The sequence below is a fragment of the Ovis canadensis genome, chromosome 11 (assembly GCF_042477335.2).
Source record: "Ovis canadensis isolate MfBH-ARS-UI-01 breed Bighorn chromosome 11, ARS-UI_OviCan_v2, whole genome shotgun sequence".
In the NCBI taxonomy this organism is placed as follows: Eukaryota; Metazoa; Chordata; class Mammalia; order Artiodactyla; family Bovidae; genus Ovis; species Ovis canadensis.
In genome coordinates, this window is record NC_091255.1 from 19,595,517 (window position 1) to 19,614,014 (window position 18,498).

General features: G+C 34.7%; 1 protein-coding gene and 1 pseudogene across 2 annotated transcripts in view; one reads left to right on the top strand and one right to left on the bottom strand.

Moving 5' to 3' along the window:
* BRIP1 (BRCA1 interacting DNA helicase 1) overlaps window positions 1–18,498 on the top strand; it is a 191,900-nt gene that overhangs the window by 6,913 nt on the left and 166,489 nt on the right. For both annotated transcript variants that reach the window (XM_069602688.1, XM_069602687.1), the window contains 4 exons: window positions 1,568–1,679; window positions 3,280–3,453; window positions 9,788–9,915; window positions 11,784–11,903. In XM_069602688.1, coding sequence (XP_069458789.1) covers window positions 1,568–1,679; window positions 3,280–3,453; window positions 9,788–9,915; window positions 11,784–11,903 — 534 coding nt within the window. The remainder of the gene's footprint in view (window positions 1–1,567; window positions 1,680–3,279; window positions 3,454–9,787; window positions 9,916–11,783; window positions 11,904–18,498) is intronic.
* Window positions 447–638, bottom strand: LOC138447185 (cytochrome c oxidase subunit 7C, mitochondrial pseudogene; annotated as a pseudogene).

Consider the following 18,498-nt stretch of genomic DNA (forward strand, 5'->3'; position numbering starts at 1 on the left):
CTGGAGAAGGAAATGGCAGCCCACTCCAGTATTCTTGCCTGGAAAATCCCACGGACCACAGAGCCTGGTAGGCTACCGTCCATGGGGTCGCAAAGAGTTGGACACAACTGAGTGACTTCATTTTCACTTTTCACAAGTAAGAAGATAACTAATATCCCGAATTTATTTGTTTTCTCTTCTAGCCGTGTTGTTATACTTATATTGTATATACATGTATGCATAAATGATATTGAGTATGCTTTACATATTTTTAAACTTTGCACAATGATATGATATTGTACTCAGCTTTCTGGAGAACTTGATTTTGTGTTTTTTTTTCTTAACATTAATATTGTTATTGCTTTTTAAGGATTTCTGCTATAAGTTTATTTATAGACATATCTAGTATGTTGAGTTCAAGAACTGGTGTTTTTTTAAAATGCTCCTTTTCATATTTGTTTCATGGATTATTTTTTAAGCAGTTGGTGTCTTACTATAAAGAAAGGAGAAACAAACTGAGATCCAGAGTACAAAGTCATCATAACTAGTAATTGCCACTTGTTTTCCACTGAAAATGGTAGATTCCTCCCCGGACCCTTGTTACAGTGGCTCCTGTGAACCACAGAGGTTGTGAACCTTCAGATGCTCTGTCCCATCATAGCACTGTTGGAAGTTCTGTGGCCGACGCAGAGTCTGAAGACAGAAGAAACAGCGGCAGCACACCAGGCCCTCCTTTTCTCATGACCTTGTTCCCTTGTCTAACATTATTTTTAAGATGTAGCCCTGTTAATTGATAACTCATTTTCATTCCTTATACTATACCGTTGTATTAATATCCTAGAATTTTATTTGCCCATTTTCCTCTTGATAGACGTTTAGATTGTTTACGTTATTTTGCAGTTACAAACAGTACTGCCATGAACTTACACGTGTTGCCTTATATTCATTTGGGAAAGGTTTTAGGTATTTACTTAGGACTGGATTGCTGGAATTGGGTATCTTCAACTTTACTAGAAATTTTTAATTTCTGTACTAAGTGGTTGTAACATTCTCAGCAATGTCCTTTATTAAGTTTTATCAAAGATGTTAGTGTATTCTAGTTTTATAGAAATGATGGTGTTTGCATAAGTAAGGCACCAATTACTTTTGTTTCTTTTGTGCTTGATATTCTTTAAGTCTAACATAATTTTAGGGAGAGATATGAAGGAATCAGGGGCTTCCCTGGTAGCTCCGTGGTAAAGAACCCCCCTGCCAGTGCAGAAAACATGGGTTTGAAGCATGGTTTAGGAAGATACCCTGGAGAAGGAAGTGGCAACTCACTCCATTATTCTTGCCTGGGAAATCCCATGGATAGAGGAGCCTGGTGGGCTGCAGTCCATAGCGTTGCAAAAGAGTCAGGCATGACTTAGTGACTAAACAACAACAAATAAAGGAATAAAGTCCAGATTTAACTAAATTCTAGTTCTCCTTGCTGCTGTTGCCATGTTCCCTGAATTGCATGCAACTTCTCTTCTGGTGGTTGTAAAGGGGAGAGACTTTAATGAAGTATGTTGTTTATTGATTAAAAAAATTGTTTTTGTGTTCATAGATTGTCAGAGGATTAAATAGTAAGCAGCACTGTTTATTGGAGAGCCCCACAGGGAGTGGGAAAAGCTTAGCCTTACTTTGTTCCGCTTTAGCATGGCAACAGTCTCTTAGTGGTAAGTAGTTGGTTGATATTTTCAGGTTGCTTATTGGGTCCTGAAAAAAATCCTATGAAGTACTTTTTACCCAGAATGATTCAACCATGTCCTAGCTAATTTAAATATTCTCTTTTAAGATATTTCTTTATAATCAGTTCTGTGTCTTCTAAAAGAGTTTGAGTTTAGCACAATGTGTTCACTTAATCCTAAAATAATTTTAAATGTAAGATAGTCCTTTATTTGATGATTCAGAGTATACTATACATAAGAACCTTGGAATACTTAAAGAATGATTATGAAAATAATTAGAGGATAATTTGTATGTAAAAGATTCAAGAGATGGGGCTGACATAATTATATAGCATATACAAATAGTTGCTTTTTTTGAATAAATCCTTTAATATTGTTGCTTATCTCATAACATTAGAAAATGGGATACATAAAAAGAAAATTTCTAGTTGATCTAAAAAGAAAAATTCTAGTTGACCTTTCTCCTTGTTTGGATGCCAGAGCAGAATTCTGTTGTAAGCAGAAGTTTATTATAATATTGTTTTTATGGATTTGTATTATTTCCCATTGCTTTATTTGCTTACATATGTCACATTTACTAACAAAAAATAGCACCTAAATTTGTGAAAGACTATTTTATATGATAAATCTGAAAGACAATATTGGATGCATTTTAGTTGCATGATTAGATGGCTTTGACCTAAAGTATTAGGAGAATTTTAAATTATGGATATGTATATGTATATATGTATGTGTGTATATACACACACATTCATGTTTTTTAAAAATTTTTGCTACTGGTAAGACTATTAAAGATTAAAAGTAAATATTTTATAAGCTTTTGGTCATCCACTTTGTTTCTTACTGATGTTTATCTTTGGTAAAAATGAGATTATCTGTTAATGAAATTTTAATGGGAGACTCTGGAAAATGTATTTATGTAGTGAAGATGGGAAACTAATATCAGTACTGTATATAGAAAATAAAATACATTAGTCAGATTTTTTAATATCTGTATTGTATTCTCATATACTAGAACTATTGCAATTTTGTATTTAATTATTAAAAATTGCCTGTTTAATTTGAATGTTGACTTTAAACTGTGTTTTGATACAGATATCAAAAATGATATTATGAAACATGTTTTTTGAAATAGAAGTATAATGTGGGAATGATGTAACCCTTTTTTGTTTACATTATTATTTACCGTATTGAACTTTCAAGTTCTTCAGTTAGGAAAATAGCAGTAATTAAGAATGTAATAAATGAGAATATACTTTAGGTATACTTAGTATTTTGATATATCTCAGGAGTGGTTGTGCCTTTTTTACATTATTAATCTTTGACTATTATTGGATTTTTCTAAATCATGTAAATTTGTTGTTAGCTTCTCTGTATATGTTTCTGGCATGTGTTTTTCTCCTGTCCTCATTCGATGCTGCAGATTGAGTGATCAGCTTGTCCAGATTTGCCAGGTAGTTTTCTGATTTTAGCCCTGAAATTCTGAATCCTGAGAAATCTCCTAATCTTGGGCAAAAAAAGGGTGGTTGTGTACTCTAGCTGTGAAGAAAGATTAATTTTTTTTAATTAGAGATTCTTTCATTTCTAGGGAAGCCAGTGGATGAAAGCTTAAGTAAGAAAACTGAAGTACCATTGTCTTGTTGTTGTACATGCCATTCAAGGAATTTTGCAAACAGTGACGTGCACCAGCGAACTTCGTATCATTTCAGCAGTCCAAGAACACCACCTTCTGAAAGAAATGGTGCTTTGTCAGGTTCTCAAGGTAGTTTATATTTTGCCTGGGTCTGTTGGTATCTGTGATAGGAGTATTAATTATTGCTGTTATGATACCTAATATAGATAAATTTGGTTAGCATAATTGGTTATATATTTCCACCTGATTTCTCTGGAATTATTTTAAATAATGCATAGAATGGTCAGAAATCCTTGGACTGTTTTCTTGGCCTCACTTTTAATTGATTCAAACATGTTGCTAAAGTAAACCATTTTTAAAGAAGGCAAGGCAAAATTAGTGATACTCAGAAACTGATGTTATTTGTAGGCAGTATTATTAGTTGTATGATAGAATTTTATAAAACATATTGATCTGTAAGTATAAGACAAAATCTAATTAGCCTCACTTATTCTTGGTAAGTTTGCCTGAACTTCTGAGACCAGTATCCTATTTGAGAATCAGCTATGTTTCAAGTATGATCCTTAAATGTGTGTATGTTAGTCGCTCAGTCGTGTCCTACTCGTTATGACCCCATGGACTGTAACCTACCAGGCTCCTTTGTCCATGGAATTCTCCAGGGAAGAATACCAGAGTGGGTTGCCATGCCCTTCTCTAGGAGATCTTTCTGACCCAGGGATCAAACTCAGGTCTCCTGCATTACAGGCAGATTCTTTACTATTTGAGCTACCTAGGGAGTTCTTACTAGATTTATTTAAGAGAAACATATTATTAATAACATAAGATTATTAATTTAAAGATATTTCTTGTGTTTTGACTGTATAGAAAAGATGGATTATTATTTGCCTAAGTCAGAAACCTAGGACACATCCTATACACTTTGCTCTTCCTTATTCCCCCATATAGATTTCTATCTCCATTGATATCTCCTAGTCCAAACTATCATCTCTTGTTTAGAGCATGTAATAACTCCTTTTCTGCTTTCACTCATGCCATTCCTTAACTAATGGCAATCAACAGCTGGGAGAAAAGAGGTTGCCATGATTGATTTATGTCTACACAGTATCTACTTTCTAAAATCAAGGATGGATTCATCTTGCGCTAAAGCACTTGACTGTAGAGGATGTTAGCTGCTTGAACTGAAGTGTGTTTCTGTTGGGAATGAGGACGAGGAAGTGGACTAAATACTGGAGAGGTGACCACTTCTGTTGTCTACAGGGTTTTGACTGTTAACTCTCTTGGCTTTCTTTCCATTCCTTCAAAGGGGCATGCTTTCTCCTTTGCGTGTGTTAATGTCTCTTCTGATCAGGTTCCATCTTTAACTTGTTTACTTGCTCTTCCTTTAGCTGTCAGCTTAAATATCACTCTTTAAGGCAGCCATACTGCTGTTTCCATCGGATTAGATTTGGTTTCCCTGTTAAACACTCTGTCGTTTCACTGTGTGCCTCTTCTTCATAGCACTTGTTACAGCTTATATTATCCATGTGTTTGTGCGCATCTTTTATTAATCTCTGCTTCAGTGGCAATCCACTCCAGCACTCTTGCCTGGAAAATCCCATGGATGGAGGAGCCTGATAGGCTACAGTCCATGGGACCCGCAAAGAGTCGGACACAACTGAGTGACTTTACTTACTTTCCCCTAGCAGACTGTATAGTCTATGAGATCAGGAACTATGTCATTTTTCTCATCATTGCATAACTAGCAGAGTGCCTGGCATATAGGTAGTAGTTAGATAAATACCTATTGTATGAATGAATGGAATTGATTTTGAGCTAATTATAAGAACTCTGGCTTGTTTTATGTACAACCTGAATTTTTTTTTTTTTAAGATAGCTTTATTGAAATATCCTTGACATAACAAACTGTATATTTAAATGGTACATTTGGATGAGGTTTAACGTAAGAGTATTTCCCTGAAACTTTCGCCGACATTAAAATAGTGAATATATCTATCACCTTCAAAAGTTTACTCATGCTCTTTTGTTATTCCTCCTTCCCACCTCTGATTCTTCCTCCCCAAACAACCTCTGATTCATCCTCCCCAGACTCAGGTCTCCCACATTGCAGGTGGATTCTTTTACCATCTGAGCCACGAGGGAAGCCCTGCAAACTGTTTATACAGTCACCTGTTGTTGTATATTTGAGTTGTTACTAGTTTTGGGGCTGTTATTACAAATAAAGCTGTTAGGAACGTTTGTTTATAAGTCATTGTTACAGACATATGTTTTTACTTTCCTGGGTAGTTATCGAGGAATGTAATGACTGGATCACTATGGTTAACTTTTTAAGAAACTTCAAAACTATTTCCCAGAGTGGTTATGCCATTTTACATTCCTACCAGCAATGTATGAGGATATTCTCGTTTCTCTACATCTTGGCCGACAGTGGTTTGGTAATCTTTTTAGCCATTCTAATAAGCTTATTGTTGATGTTCAGTCACTGTCACGTCCACCTCTTTGTGACACCATGGACTGCAGCATACCAGTCTCCTATGTCCTCTGCTATCTCCTGGAGTTTGCTCTAATTTGTGTCTGTTGAGTTGGTGATGCCATCTAGCCATCTCATCCTCTGCTGCCCCTTCTCCCTCTGCCTTCAGTCTTTCCCAGCATCACTCATATTATAAGTTTATAGTGGTATCTTATTGTGGTTTTATTTCACATTTCCCTAATGACTTGTGATGTTGAGCATCTTTTCATGTGCTTATTAGCCATTTATATATCTTCTTTGATGAACTGTTGAAATCTTTTGCTTGTTTATTTTTTCCTTATTGCTAAGTTTTAAGAGTTCTTTATGCATTTTTGAGTACAAGTTTCTTTTTTTAATCAAATTTAGTTTTAGGTTTTACTTTTAGGTCTGAGGGTTAATTTTTGTATATGGTGTGAGTGTGGATTCAAGTTCATTTATTTGGCATATGAATATCTAATTGTTCAGCACCATTTATCAAAAAGGCTGTTCTTTATCTGCTGTATTGTTTTTTAACTTTGTAAACAATCAATTTTCAATATGTACGCAACTTGAATTTTAATATAGTTGTGAGTTAGAGTTATTTAGAATAATCTTTTCAAGGATCAGATGGGGTAAATCTGGGTTATATTCTGATACTCTCTTTATATTTTTAAGTAAATTCTTTAGAAATATGTAACTTAAATATAGAAAAGCACACAGAATTCTAAGTGTATAGCTCGATGAATTCTCCCAGAGTAATTACACTCATGTAACTACCACCTAGATGAAAAATAGGACAAAGCCAACACCCCAGTGGCACTTCTCATGTTCTTTTCCACTTGGTATTCTTTCTCATTATAGGTAGTTGCTCTTTTCCCTGTGTCATCATTGATGAGTTTTGCTTCTTCATAGACGTGGAATTATATTTGTACTCTTGTGTCTGTCAACTTTTGCCTAAAATATTTCTGAGATTCATTTGGGTTGTTGCATAAAGTAGTGGTTCTTATAACTTTATTTTATGGTATATAATAGATTATATGCCATAATTTATTAATCCATTCTACAGTTGTTAGACATTTGGGTGGGTTCTTATTTTGGTTATTGATCTTTTATGAGTATTCTTATTCTTTCTGGTACAGATAGGTAAATATTTTCTATTAGATATATAGCTTGGAATAGAATTGCTACTTTTGGTATATATGATTATGTTGAGCTATAGTAGATAATGCCAACATTTTCCAAATGATTGAACCAATTTTGCACCCCTTTGCCTTACATTTAGTAGTATGTGAAAGTTATGTTGTTCAGCATTCTTTTAGCACTGGATATTTGAGTCTTTTTAAATTTTAGCCATTCTGATTCCTTTGTGGTGTTCTTGTGAGTTTTAATTGATATTTCTCTGGTAACTAATGAGATTGAATATCTTTTAATGTATTTATTGGTCATTTGAATATCCCCTTTGGTGAACTACCCCTTCGAGTGTTTGCCCATTTTTGTGTTAGGTTGTTTCTTACTGATTTCCAGGATTTGTTTTTGTTTTAAATATATTCTGAATATACTTAATTTCTTTATAACCTTTTATTTTAAAGATTTAACAACTTTGGTAAGCTTCTTGCAAACTCCCCTACTATAAAGACTAGGAAGATAAGCCTTTTTGTATATGCACATGATATAATTTTTTTTCATGAATTGGAGTTAATCATATTTGACACATGGCAGTTTAGTTTTTCTAAAACTGGATTATTGTTTTTGGTAGATGTTCCATACCCTTTAATGAGTCCTACGAATTTGCCCCTTGGTTTATTTGGGGAAGGGAGTGGCAACCTACTCTAGTGTTCTTGCCTGGAAAATTCCATGGACAGAGGCGCCTGGAGGGCTACAGTCCATGGGGTTGCAAAGAATTGGACACGACTGAGCGGCTAACACTTTTTCAGCATTGGCACTATTACCATTTTGAATCGGATAATTCTGTGTTGTAGATAATTCTGTCCTGCACATTGTAGAATGTTTAGAAGCATCTCTCAGGCCTCAACCCACTAGATGCCAGTAGTACACACCCTCCTCCCATCTTGAGACAATCAGAAATGTCTCCAGATGTTGCCTAATGTCCCTGGGGTCTAGGGTGGGATTGTTAAAACTAGCCCAGTTAAGAGTCACTGATCTAGATTTGTTTGTGGTTATTTTACTAGTTTGCCAGGAAATTGTAAAGCTCAATATTACATGTGTTTTCTAAAATTTGTATGGGAATACAAAGGACTAAGAACAGCCAAGACAGTTTTCAGGAAGCAGGTTGAGGGTGAGAGGACATGATCTGTGAGATATCCTGATTCGTTATATGTATATGGCTATAATAATTAAAACAGCATGGTATTAGCATAGTAGAAAATAGTGGAGAACCCAAATTCCATTCTACATGTATGCTGAAACTTGATTTTTTTAATAGAAGTGCTTCTGTAGAGCAGAAGGCACAGAGGGGTTTTCCTATAAGTAGTGAAGCCTCAATCATGTCTGACTCTGCAACCCTGTCCATGGGATTTTCCAGGCAAGAATACTGGAGTGGGTTGCCATTTGACTATTAAATATCCGTAGGAAAAAAATTAAAATAGGAGTCCTACTTTACTCTATACACAAAACTCATGCCAGGTAGATTAAAGACCTAGGTATAAAAGGCAGAACTCTTAAGATTTTAGAATATAATGGGTTTCAAACTATGTTCCTAAGAGCCTAAGGAAGAAACATAGCTTATAGGGAGAAGGAGACAATGGATCAGCAAAATTCTAGGCCTTTCATTGTATTTTAGAAATCCTAAGCAATATTTCTTTAAAACATATAGTCCTCCTCAGAAGAAGCTTGAAAACCAGTGCTGCATGACATATTCACTTCTTTGTTTGTGCAAACTCGAACTTCTTTTTTTTGAAAATGGATCGGATCTGCTGCTCATAGGGCTTTCTCCCCTTAATAGTCTGTAAATCTTTTAAGGCCAGGAACTTTTTTCTTCATTGTTTTCCGTGGTGTCTGGAATTGTATGGACTCAATATAATAAATGCTTGAATAAATGAATTGAAACTCTGGGAGTGGAGGGAATGTGTAGAGAAGAGCACAGAGTGAGGAAGGTACTTTTAAGAATGCTCACGTTTTAGGGAAAGGGAGAAACCGCTGTATAGGAACAGTTAAGAACGGTGTTACAGAAATTAAGGAGAAAGGAAATGTGTTTGTTATGTTCCGAGAAGACAGAGTGTTATGTTTGGCTGTATGCCTAGAGGTTATGTGTATGGATTTTGGAGTCAGACAGCAGGAGTCAAGTCACATGCAGGCCTTGCCTTTTACTTGCCATATGATATGAGCATGTTACTTGACTTCTTTTAAAACCTAGTGCTCACATTTATAAAATGGGGATAATATTTGGTGATTAAGAGGTCACTGATAAACGAGATTGAGCTTTCAGGATTGTGGAATTAAAAAACAGATTTTAGGAGCTTGATTCTACTGTGTTTTTAGACTGAAGATCATAGAGAATTTTAGTAGAGAAGAAACATTAAATAAGACACTGTAAAGAAAGATTTTTATACAGATGAAAAGTTTTTGAGATACTCTTACAGTTATATTTTTTAAGCCACATTATTGGAAGTGGTCTACAAAAGTATAAACCTATTAAAAATCAAGGCTGGACTTTTCCTCTTGAAAACATTTCTTACAATGTTTGCTCTTTGTTAAGTAAATTGAGTGATAAATAAGTGATTTTAAAGATGTTTAGCATTTCATATTTTAAAGTATGTTTTGAAGTTATTAGAAATGTCAACATCTTTTTAAAAATTGAAGTGTACTTTATTTATAATATTATATTATTTTCAGATGTACAGCATAGTGATTCAGTATTTTTACAGATTAAAATCTGACACCTAACTCCAGTTTTTTTTCCTGGAGAAACTGACTAAATGTAATCTACTTACACTAATTTTTTGTGACCTCTTATATAAGACTCTCCTGAAAAAACTACACTGGCTGCAAAGCTATCTGCTAAGAAGCAGGCATCCATCTGTAGAGATGAAAATGATGACTTTCAAGTAGAGAAGAAGAGAATTCGACCCTTGGAAACTGCACAGCAGGTAAACAGTCTTAGCAGTGAAATAATCCCATTAGTTATGGCTGAACAAGGTAGTCAAGTATCAGTCGTTTTCAGTGGCATGTGTAGAGATTAGTTGGATAGTGTCAGATATAAATTTAATGGTCAGTTACTGTAATTGCATTTTATATATTTATTCATTACAAAGGAGCTTGTTATAGTAGATTATTCATAGTAGCATGTCATTAAAGTGAAACTGAATGATGCTTATTTATATTTAAGAAATTTGATAGTAAAACATTTACTTATGGCATGTTATAATAATAGAGTTACTTTGTACTTTTAACTGCTCTGTTTTTTTGATCTAATAATGGTGTTTTCTTTTGGCCAGAATACCTCTGATACAAGTATTTAGGTCAGATATTTTTGATATTGATAGTTTTAATCTAATGATAAGGATTACTCTTATTTATTGAGTTTTTATTATGAATAATTATAAAATATGTTTATTTCTAAAGACCAAAATTACTACAAGTTTTAAATGAAATATACTTTTAATAGGTGAATAGAGTTCATGGCATTGAGCTCTTATATTTTCTCATAGAGTTCATAGCATTGAGGTAGGGAGACTGGACTTTAATAGATTTAGTTACAAATAAAGATTATTAATTAGCATGTCATTGTAGATAATTGTATATTTTTAATTGAATATTCTCAAAAAATGTTTGCATTTTTATATAGTTTGTTCCATGTACAATCCTAACTTCCGTAATTAAACCTTGTTTTTAGAAATAGAATAAATCCATTTTCTAGGTTTATATTTGGAAAAGTACTAATTACAAATGAAGTGTGAATCTTTAAAAATTTTTACCAGCAAAATGTGTACTTACAGTTGGATGTTATAAAGTAGGGTTCAAAGTACAACATTTATTCCCTGATTTCATTGGCTTTCATTTCTTTTTATTTATTTATTTATTTTAATTTTTATTTTTACTTTATTTTACTTTACAATACTGTATTGGTTTTGCCATACGTTGACATGAATCCGCCACGGGTGTACATGAGTTCCCAAACATGTACACCCTCCCACCCCATATCATCTCTCTGGATCATCCCCGTGCACCAGCCCCAAGCATGCTGTATCCTGCATCAAACATAGACTGGCGATTCGTTTCTTATATGATAGTATACATGTTTCAGTGCCATTCTCCCAAATCATCCCACCCTCACCCTCTCCCTCAGAGTCCAAAAGTCCGCTCTACACATCTGTGTCTCTTTCATTTCTTTTTTGATAGTAATGAATTATCAGTAGAAATGCTTTTTTTTCCCTTCATAGTTTGAATACATAGGTTTTTGGCAAGTAAGAAAAAGCACATGTAGTTTGGAAAGAAAACAGTGGTATTTATAAAAGAAATTTAGTCAAATACAGTTTGGATTATTAGTTATCTAACAAGTAATATAATAATAGTAATCAAATAATTTATTCTATCATATAGGAAATAATGAATATTTACATTCAAATTTTTGATTGTGTTTTTTTAAATTTAGAATAAGTTTTTCATGTTTATTTAATTTTCCAATTGGATATGTAATTGGACTTGGTATAATGCTATTCTTGGTGTCCATATGGTGGGACTATTTTATGGGAAGATCATTTTACAATGCAGAGTTTTGACACATCACTAATTAATGCTCTTTTGGTTGGAATTTGAGAGATATTACTGTATTCTGTTTTATTTAAGTCTTGTAATAAAGTGCCTATTTGTTAGAAATTTGATTGTTACTAGTTAGAAATAGTCGTTTCTTTTTAATGCTAAAAGCACACACTATAGCTGTTTTGATCTTTGAGAACAACTAGCCTCATCAAACTTTTAGTTTACAGTAAACTTCAATTTGGTTCTGTATTTACAGATCAGAAAACGTCATTGTTTTGAGAAGGAGGTACACCATTTGGATGCAAAAGTTGCTTCAGGAAAGACCACAAAATTCAACTCTCCATTAGGAAAGATAAACTCCATTTCTCCACAGAATGTATGTATTTATGACATTGTTCAGTTTAAAGAAGGCAAATGTGGTATTTGTTAATGCATTTTTGAAAAAGAGAAAGACTAGTATAATCATGAGTAGAGAAAAACTCAGAAGTCTTAAGTGCTATTGCATGTCTGCTGCTGTGAGAAATGGGAAACCTGTGCTCTTTGTGCCCGTTTCTTCACTTATAAAATAAGAGAATTGAACTGAGATGAGATCTGAAAAGTTTTTTTTTTCCCTCTTGTACATTCTAATGTTTGTGAATTCCACTTCCTAAAGTTCTTTCAGTGTTCTTAGGGCATCAGTTCTCAAATTAGGCCAGGGAACTCCAGAGATTCCTGAGATTGTTTTTAGGCAGTCTTTGGGGTCAGATGTGAAGTCAAGTGGGCCTTAGAAAGCATCACTACGAACAAAGCTAGTGGAAGTGATGGAATTCCAGTTGAGCTATTTCAAATCCTCAAAGATGATGCTGTGAAAGTGCTGCACTCAATATGCCAGCAAATTTGGAAAACTCAGCAGTGGCCACAGGACTGGAAAAGGTCAGTTTTCATTCCAATCCCAAAGAAAGGCAGTGCCAAAGAATGCTCAAACTACCACACAATTGCACTCATCTCACACGCTAGTAAAGTAATGCTCAAAATTCTCCAAGCCAAGCTTTAGTAATACGTGAACCATGAATTTCCAGATGTTCAAGCTGGATTTAGAAAAGGAGAAGAACCAGAGATCAAATTGCTGACATCTGCTGGATCATGGAAAAAGCAAGAGAGTTCCAGAAAAACATCTATTTCTGCTTTATTGCCTATGCCAAAGCCTTTGACTCTGAATCACAATAAACTGTGGAAAATTCTGAAAGAGATGAGAATACCAGACCACCTGACCTGCCTCTTGAGAAACCTATATGCAGGTCAGGAAGCAACAGTTAGAACTGGACATGGAACAACAGGCTGGTTGCAAATAGGAAAAGGAGTACGTCTAGGCTGTATACTGTCACCCTACTTATTTAACTTCTCTGCAGAGTACATCATGAGAAACGCTGGGCTGAAAGAAGCACAAGCTGGAATCAAAATTGCCAGGAGAAGTATCAATAACCTCAGATATGCAGATGATACCACTCTTATGGCAGAAAGTGAAGAGGAACTAAAAAGTCTCTTGATGAAAGTGAAAGAAGAGAGTGAAAAAGTTGGCTTAAAGCTCAACATTCAGAAAACGAAGATCATGGCATCTGGTCCCATCACTTCATGGGAATAGATGGGGAAACAATGGACACAGTGTCAGACTTTATTTTTCTGGGCTCCAAAATCACTGCAGATGGTGACTTCAGCCATGAAATTAAAAGATGCTTACTCCTTGGAAGAAAAGTTATGACCAACCTAGACAGCATATTGAAAAGCAGAGACATTACTTTGCCAACAAAGGTCCGTCTAGTCAAGGCTATGGTTTTTCCAGTGGTCATGTATGGATGTGAGAGTTGGACTGTGAAGAAAGCTGAGCACTGAAGAACTGATGCTCTTGAACTGTGGTGTTGGAGAAGACTCTCGAGAGTCCCTTGGACTGCAAGGACATCCAAACAGTCCATTCTGAAGGAGATCAGTCCTGGGATTTCTTTGGAAGGAATGATGCTAAAGGTGAAACTCCAGTACTTCGGCCTCCTGATGTGAAGAATTGACTCATTGGAAAAGACTCTGCTGCTGGGAGGGATTGAGGGCAGGAGGAGAAGGGGACAACAGAGAATGAGATGGCTGGATGGCATCACTGACTCGATAGACGTGAGTCTGAGTGAAGTCCGGGAGTTGGTGATGGACAGGGAGGCCTGGCGTGCTGTGATTCGAGGGGTCGCAAAGAGTCGGACATGACTGAGCGACTGAACTGGACTGAACTGGGGTCAGAAGTACTTTCATAGTGAAGTTAAGATGTTACTTACCTTTTTTTTTTTTTAAACTGTCTTCAATGTTTGCATTGATCGTTCAAAAGCAAAGGCTGGTAAAACTCTTGATGCTTTAGCACAATCAAGATAGTGGCACCAACCTGTATTAATTGTAATTTTCTTCTCTGTCATTAATGCATAATTAAGAAAAGCCAGTTTCACTTAAGAATGTCCTTGATGAAGCAGCAAAAGTTACTAATTTTATTAAATTTTTCACCTTTAAGATTTTAATTCTGGGTGAAGAATAGTTTTTGTAAAACACTTTCACATTCAGGAGTAGAATGGTTATCTTAAAGAAAAACACTTGTAGGATAGTTTGAATTGTGAGCTGAACTAGTCATGTTTTTCACAGAACATTGTTTTTACTTCAAAAAATAACTGACAGACTACAATGATTCTTGAAAATAAAGTGAGCCTGATAAAATTTGACCTTTCAAGTGAAAAATCAGAATTTGAAAAATTGTATATACCACTGTGAGGGTAGCAGTTTTCTGAAACTTAAGAGACTTTTCTGATGATATTTATTGGTGGTGATGTTATATATGTGACTTTTTGATGTTATATAATGAAATGTGTTAACATTTATTTGTAAGATCTGTAAAATCAGTACACCAAATGTTTTCAAAATGACATGTTTATGATATTACAAAATGATGCCTGGAAAAGATTCATCCGAATGCAAGGCAGGCCAATGGACATTTTTCTTCTCACCATCCTTAGGCAATGACAGATTTTTTTTTCAGTCTCTATTGGCTAGTTTTCATTGCCATAGTTTTATATGAATGGAATCATGCTTGGTAATTTTTTTATTGAATTTCAAATATTGTGAATTTTCTCTTGCCAAATACTGGGTATTGTATTTCTACAAACCCTCTTGACTTTTTTTCTGGGATGCAGATATTACTGGAATCAGCTGATATTACTTGGAATCAGCTTGATCCTTTGGGTCTTGCTTTTAGGATGTGTTAGGGAGGACTTGATCAGGGTTTAGTTTTGGGTCACCTCAGTAGAGGCTAGCTCCTTGTGAATCCTCTACCTAATCATGCTTCATGAATTAAGACGTTTTCTAGCCTAGTGGGAACTGGCACTGTTCCATGCTCTACGTGAGTGTCTCATTTCAGGTGGTTCTTGGCCACTATCTTAGATTGTCTCCTCATTGGTGTGTGCTGATCAGGACTCTACTAGATACTTGAGAGGTCCTTCTGCAGACCTCTGGAATTCATTCTCTGGCAGCTCTCTCCTTTCTGGTATTGTTGCCTCAGAACTTTAATCTTCTTGATCTCCCTGAACTCTCAGCGATGTCTCTTTAGCTTGAGTTTTCTGGGCTGTATCTGGGTTTCCCTTCCTGGTGCCACAGCCTGGAGACTCTCAGCACAACAAGCTGAAACAATCATAAGGCTTAATCTCCTTTGTTTCCCATCCCTCAGGGGTAACTCTTCCTTACCCGATGTCCTGTATCTTAAAACTATTGTTTCATATAGCCTGTATTTTTTTTGTTGTTGTTGTTCAGGTAAGGGATGAAACAAGTCATTGACAAATTCCAGAAGTGTTTAGATGGCTTATAAAGCTCTTGTTTACTTGTACAGACTTTAAGCCTTTATAAACTTTTTGCATTCTTTTGCTCTTTCTCCTCCTTCCCACTATTTTGACTGACTTCTCCGAATTCTTCAGGAAGCCTTCCTTGGTGTTTCCAGTTTTGAGTTAGATTCTCATCTGGAATGTTCCTTGTATTTCTCAGTTTTTGACACTTACCTTATTACTCTTCGTATCTTCTCCACCTGCTCTGAGTTCAGTTACAGGCAACACCAGGTTCCTGAGTAGACTGAGACCTCCTTGAAGACTGTGAGTGCTTTACTCACTTCTGTTTCAAGCACCTAAGCTTGTGCTAGGAACCTAGCTGTATGTAGACTGAGTGAATCCATACCATAATCCCTGCCCTCAAAGAGCCTGCTTTTAAATTCTTGAAAATACTAAGTTGGGGCGGGGGGAAACTGTCAGTTATCTTCAGAGAAGCCTTGTTGGGAGAAGTTGTCTCAGTTTTTAATATTGTCAGTAATAATATATGCTTTATGTTTGTCTCTGCCAGTGTTTCCTTGCTCATTTTCTTTCGCAGTACCTTATTGTCTTCATAGCCCTTACTGTTTGAATTTATTAGTCTACTTGTTTATTATCTGTTTGTCCTGTTAGAATGTAGTGTCAATCTTTTTCACAAGTATCTCTGGTACTGAGGATTAGCATATGGCATATATTTAGCACACAGCTAAATATTTAGCATATATTTAGCATATGGCATATATATTTGTTGGTAGAATCTTATTGAATTCTTATGATGACTGTGAGGCAGGTACTATTGTTATTCTCATCTTATAGATGAGAAGTAATTTGCCTAAAATCACAAAGCAGAAAATTGTGGAGTTATTATATCCTACCTAAACAATCTGATCCTCTGGCAGATGCTGTAATTACTTTATTATAAAAATGCCTCTCAGAAGTTCTGGAGCTATCTAAACAGTATTCTAATATCAAGATAAGGAAAAAATTATGTTGAAGCCTAAAGTTGAAAGAAATCAAGTCTAGAGTAAGCTATGATTGGATAATACCTAAAGTAGAATAGAGAGTGATTTTACTTTTAATTTCATTTTGGTGTTTTAAAGACAGTGGACTCAAATCAGACAGCCTGGGTTTTAATCATAGTTCTGCTCTTTACTACTTTTGTAACCTTTATTAAGTTTTTAAACTATTGCTACTTCCGTTTCTCATTTGTTAAATGGGTATAGTATTTGTCTTACAGAGCTGCTAGAGGATTAAACAGTTTAATACTTATAGAGTGCTTAGACTGTACCTGGCATATCTTGACGCTTATTAAGTGGCATGTGGTAGTAAAAGTAGCTGCAGCAGCATCGTTGTGTATTTTTATGCTGCTGATAAAAGCTATTATATTATACTGGTTAATAATATAAATTTTTAAAGTTAGGTTTATAATTAATTATTTTAATTTGTGTTAATGATGTTTACGACTCTACCTGTTTAGAACTTAGGTTGCTTGACCAAGAAGAGCTGCCATTCTCCTGGCTGAGTAATTTTAAACTTAATTTTAAACTAAGTTCTTTGATTGATTTCTTGTTTGGGTTGTGTACTATGTTGATCATTTATTAAGATCTCATTGGCAAAGTATAATTGTATCAATTCATGTGTATTTGTATTTTTATATCAGTTTTTTTTTTTAAACCAGAAATTATAGATTTTCTTTCTTAGCTTTAGCTGATATAACTCTGCATTACTTTAGAAATGGAGTATTTTTCATAGGCGGGTGATTTATTATTTGTGCTGTTAAAGATATGGGTTTCTGGCAGTCTTCTTATAAGTTTGAAGATTTATTGAACAAGCTAAATCTCAACTAACTCTAGTAACTCAAACGATAACATTTCACTAGTGACTTTTTACTTGTAAGAAGACATATGGGATACTTGCCATACTAATTAAGCATGCATACAGTAAATTTATCAGACACCAGACTACTTTTGCAATGACAGAAAAGACCATATGGCTAAGCTCTAATATTTGTTCTCTTTTTTGCTAGTCTATACTGAAAAGCATGAATATATAAAGTAACTTTATGGAAAACCCCACAAATACTTATGTAAAATGATATATTATTTTCAATGTTTTTTTTCCTAACAAAGATAGAGTAAGCAGTTGCAATAGAAGCATAATTAGTACAAAATGTAAAGTTTTAGCTAATGTGAATGTTTCTTTCTTTTATACTTTAGTAAATTATTAGTAAATTTAATAAATTTTAGTAAATTGTTAAGAAAATCTCTAGTATTTTGTGTTTTGGCTGTCATCTTAATTTTAAAAGCTTACGGTGGCATTTGTAGTAATCTTACATAGATATTTAGCACTAAATAATACATCTCATTTTTCAGAGAACCACGGCTAAACCTTTCCATGGATATTATATAATAAAGAATAATAGGGATGTACGTAAAGGTCATTTATTTAAAGAAAGGAGTCTTTGAGTATAGTAATTTTTTTTTTACCTGCTAGAAATTTACTTTGGTTTCCAGTTCAACTTTTTTTCTCTTTCTCTTTTTTAATGGAGGTATAATTGACATTTAATATGTTAGTTTCAGGTGTATAGTATAATGGTTCATTATTTGTATACATTGGGAAGTGATCACCATAAGTCTAGTTAATATTTGTCACCTTACATAGTTGCAAGGTTTTTCTTCTTATGATGAGAGCTTTTTATATTTACTCTCTTAGCTTCTGTCAGGTATGTAATATAGTATTATTAACTATAGTTGCCATATTCTATGTTACATACCCATGACTTATTTTATAACTGAAAGTTTATACCTTTTGACCTCTCTCATCCATTTCTTTTGCTCGTCACCCCCTTCTCTGGCTGCCACTAATCTGTTCTCTGCATCTGTGAGCTTTTTTTTGTTTGTTTGTGTCTGCTTTTAGATTTTACATATAAATTTGTCTTTCTCAGTCTTAGTCCATTAAGTGTAATATCCTCTATGTTCATCCATCTTGTCCCAGACGACAGTATTTCTTTTCTTTTTTTTAATGGCTGAATAACGTTCCATTTTGTGGGTATGCTCGTCTGTGTGTGTGGGGCACACGACTGAGAATGCATGCAACTCAAAGGGAGCGTTTATTTTTTAG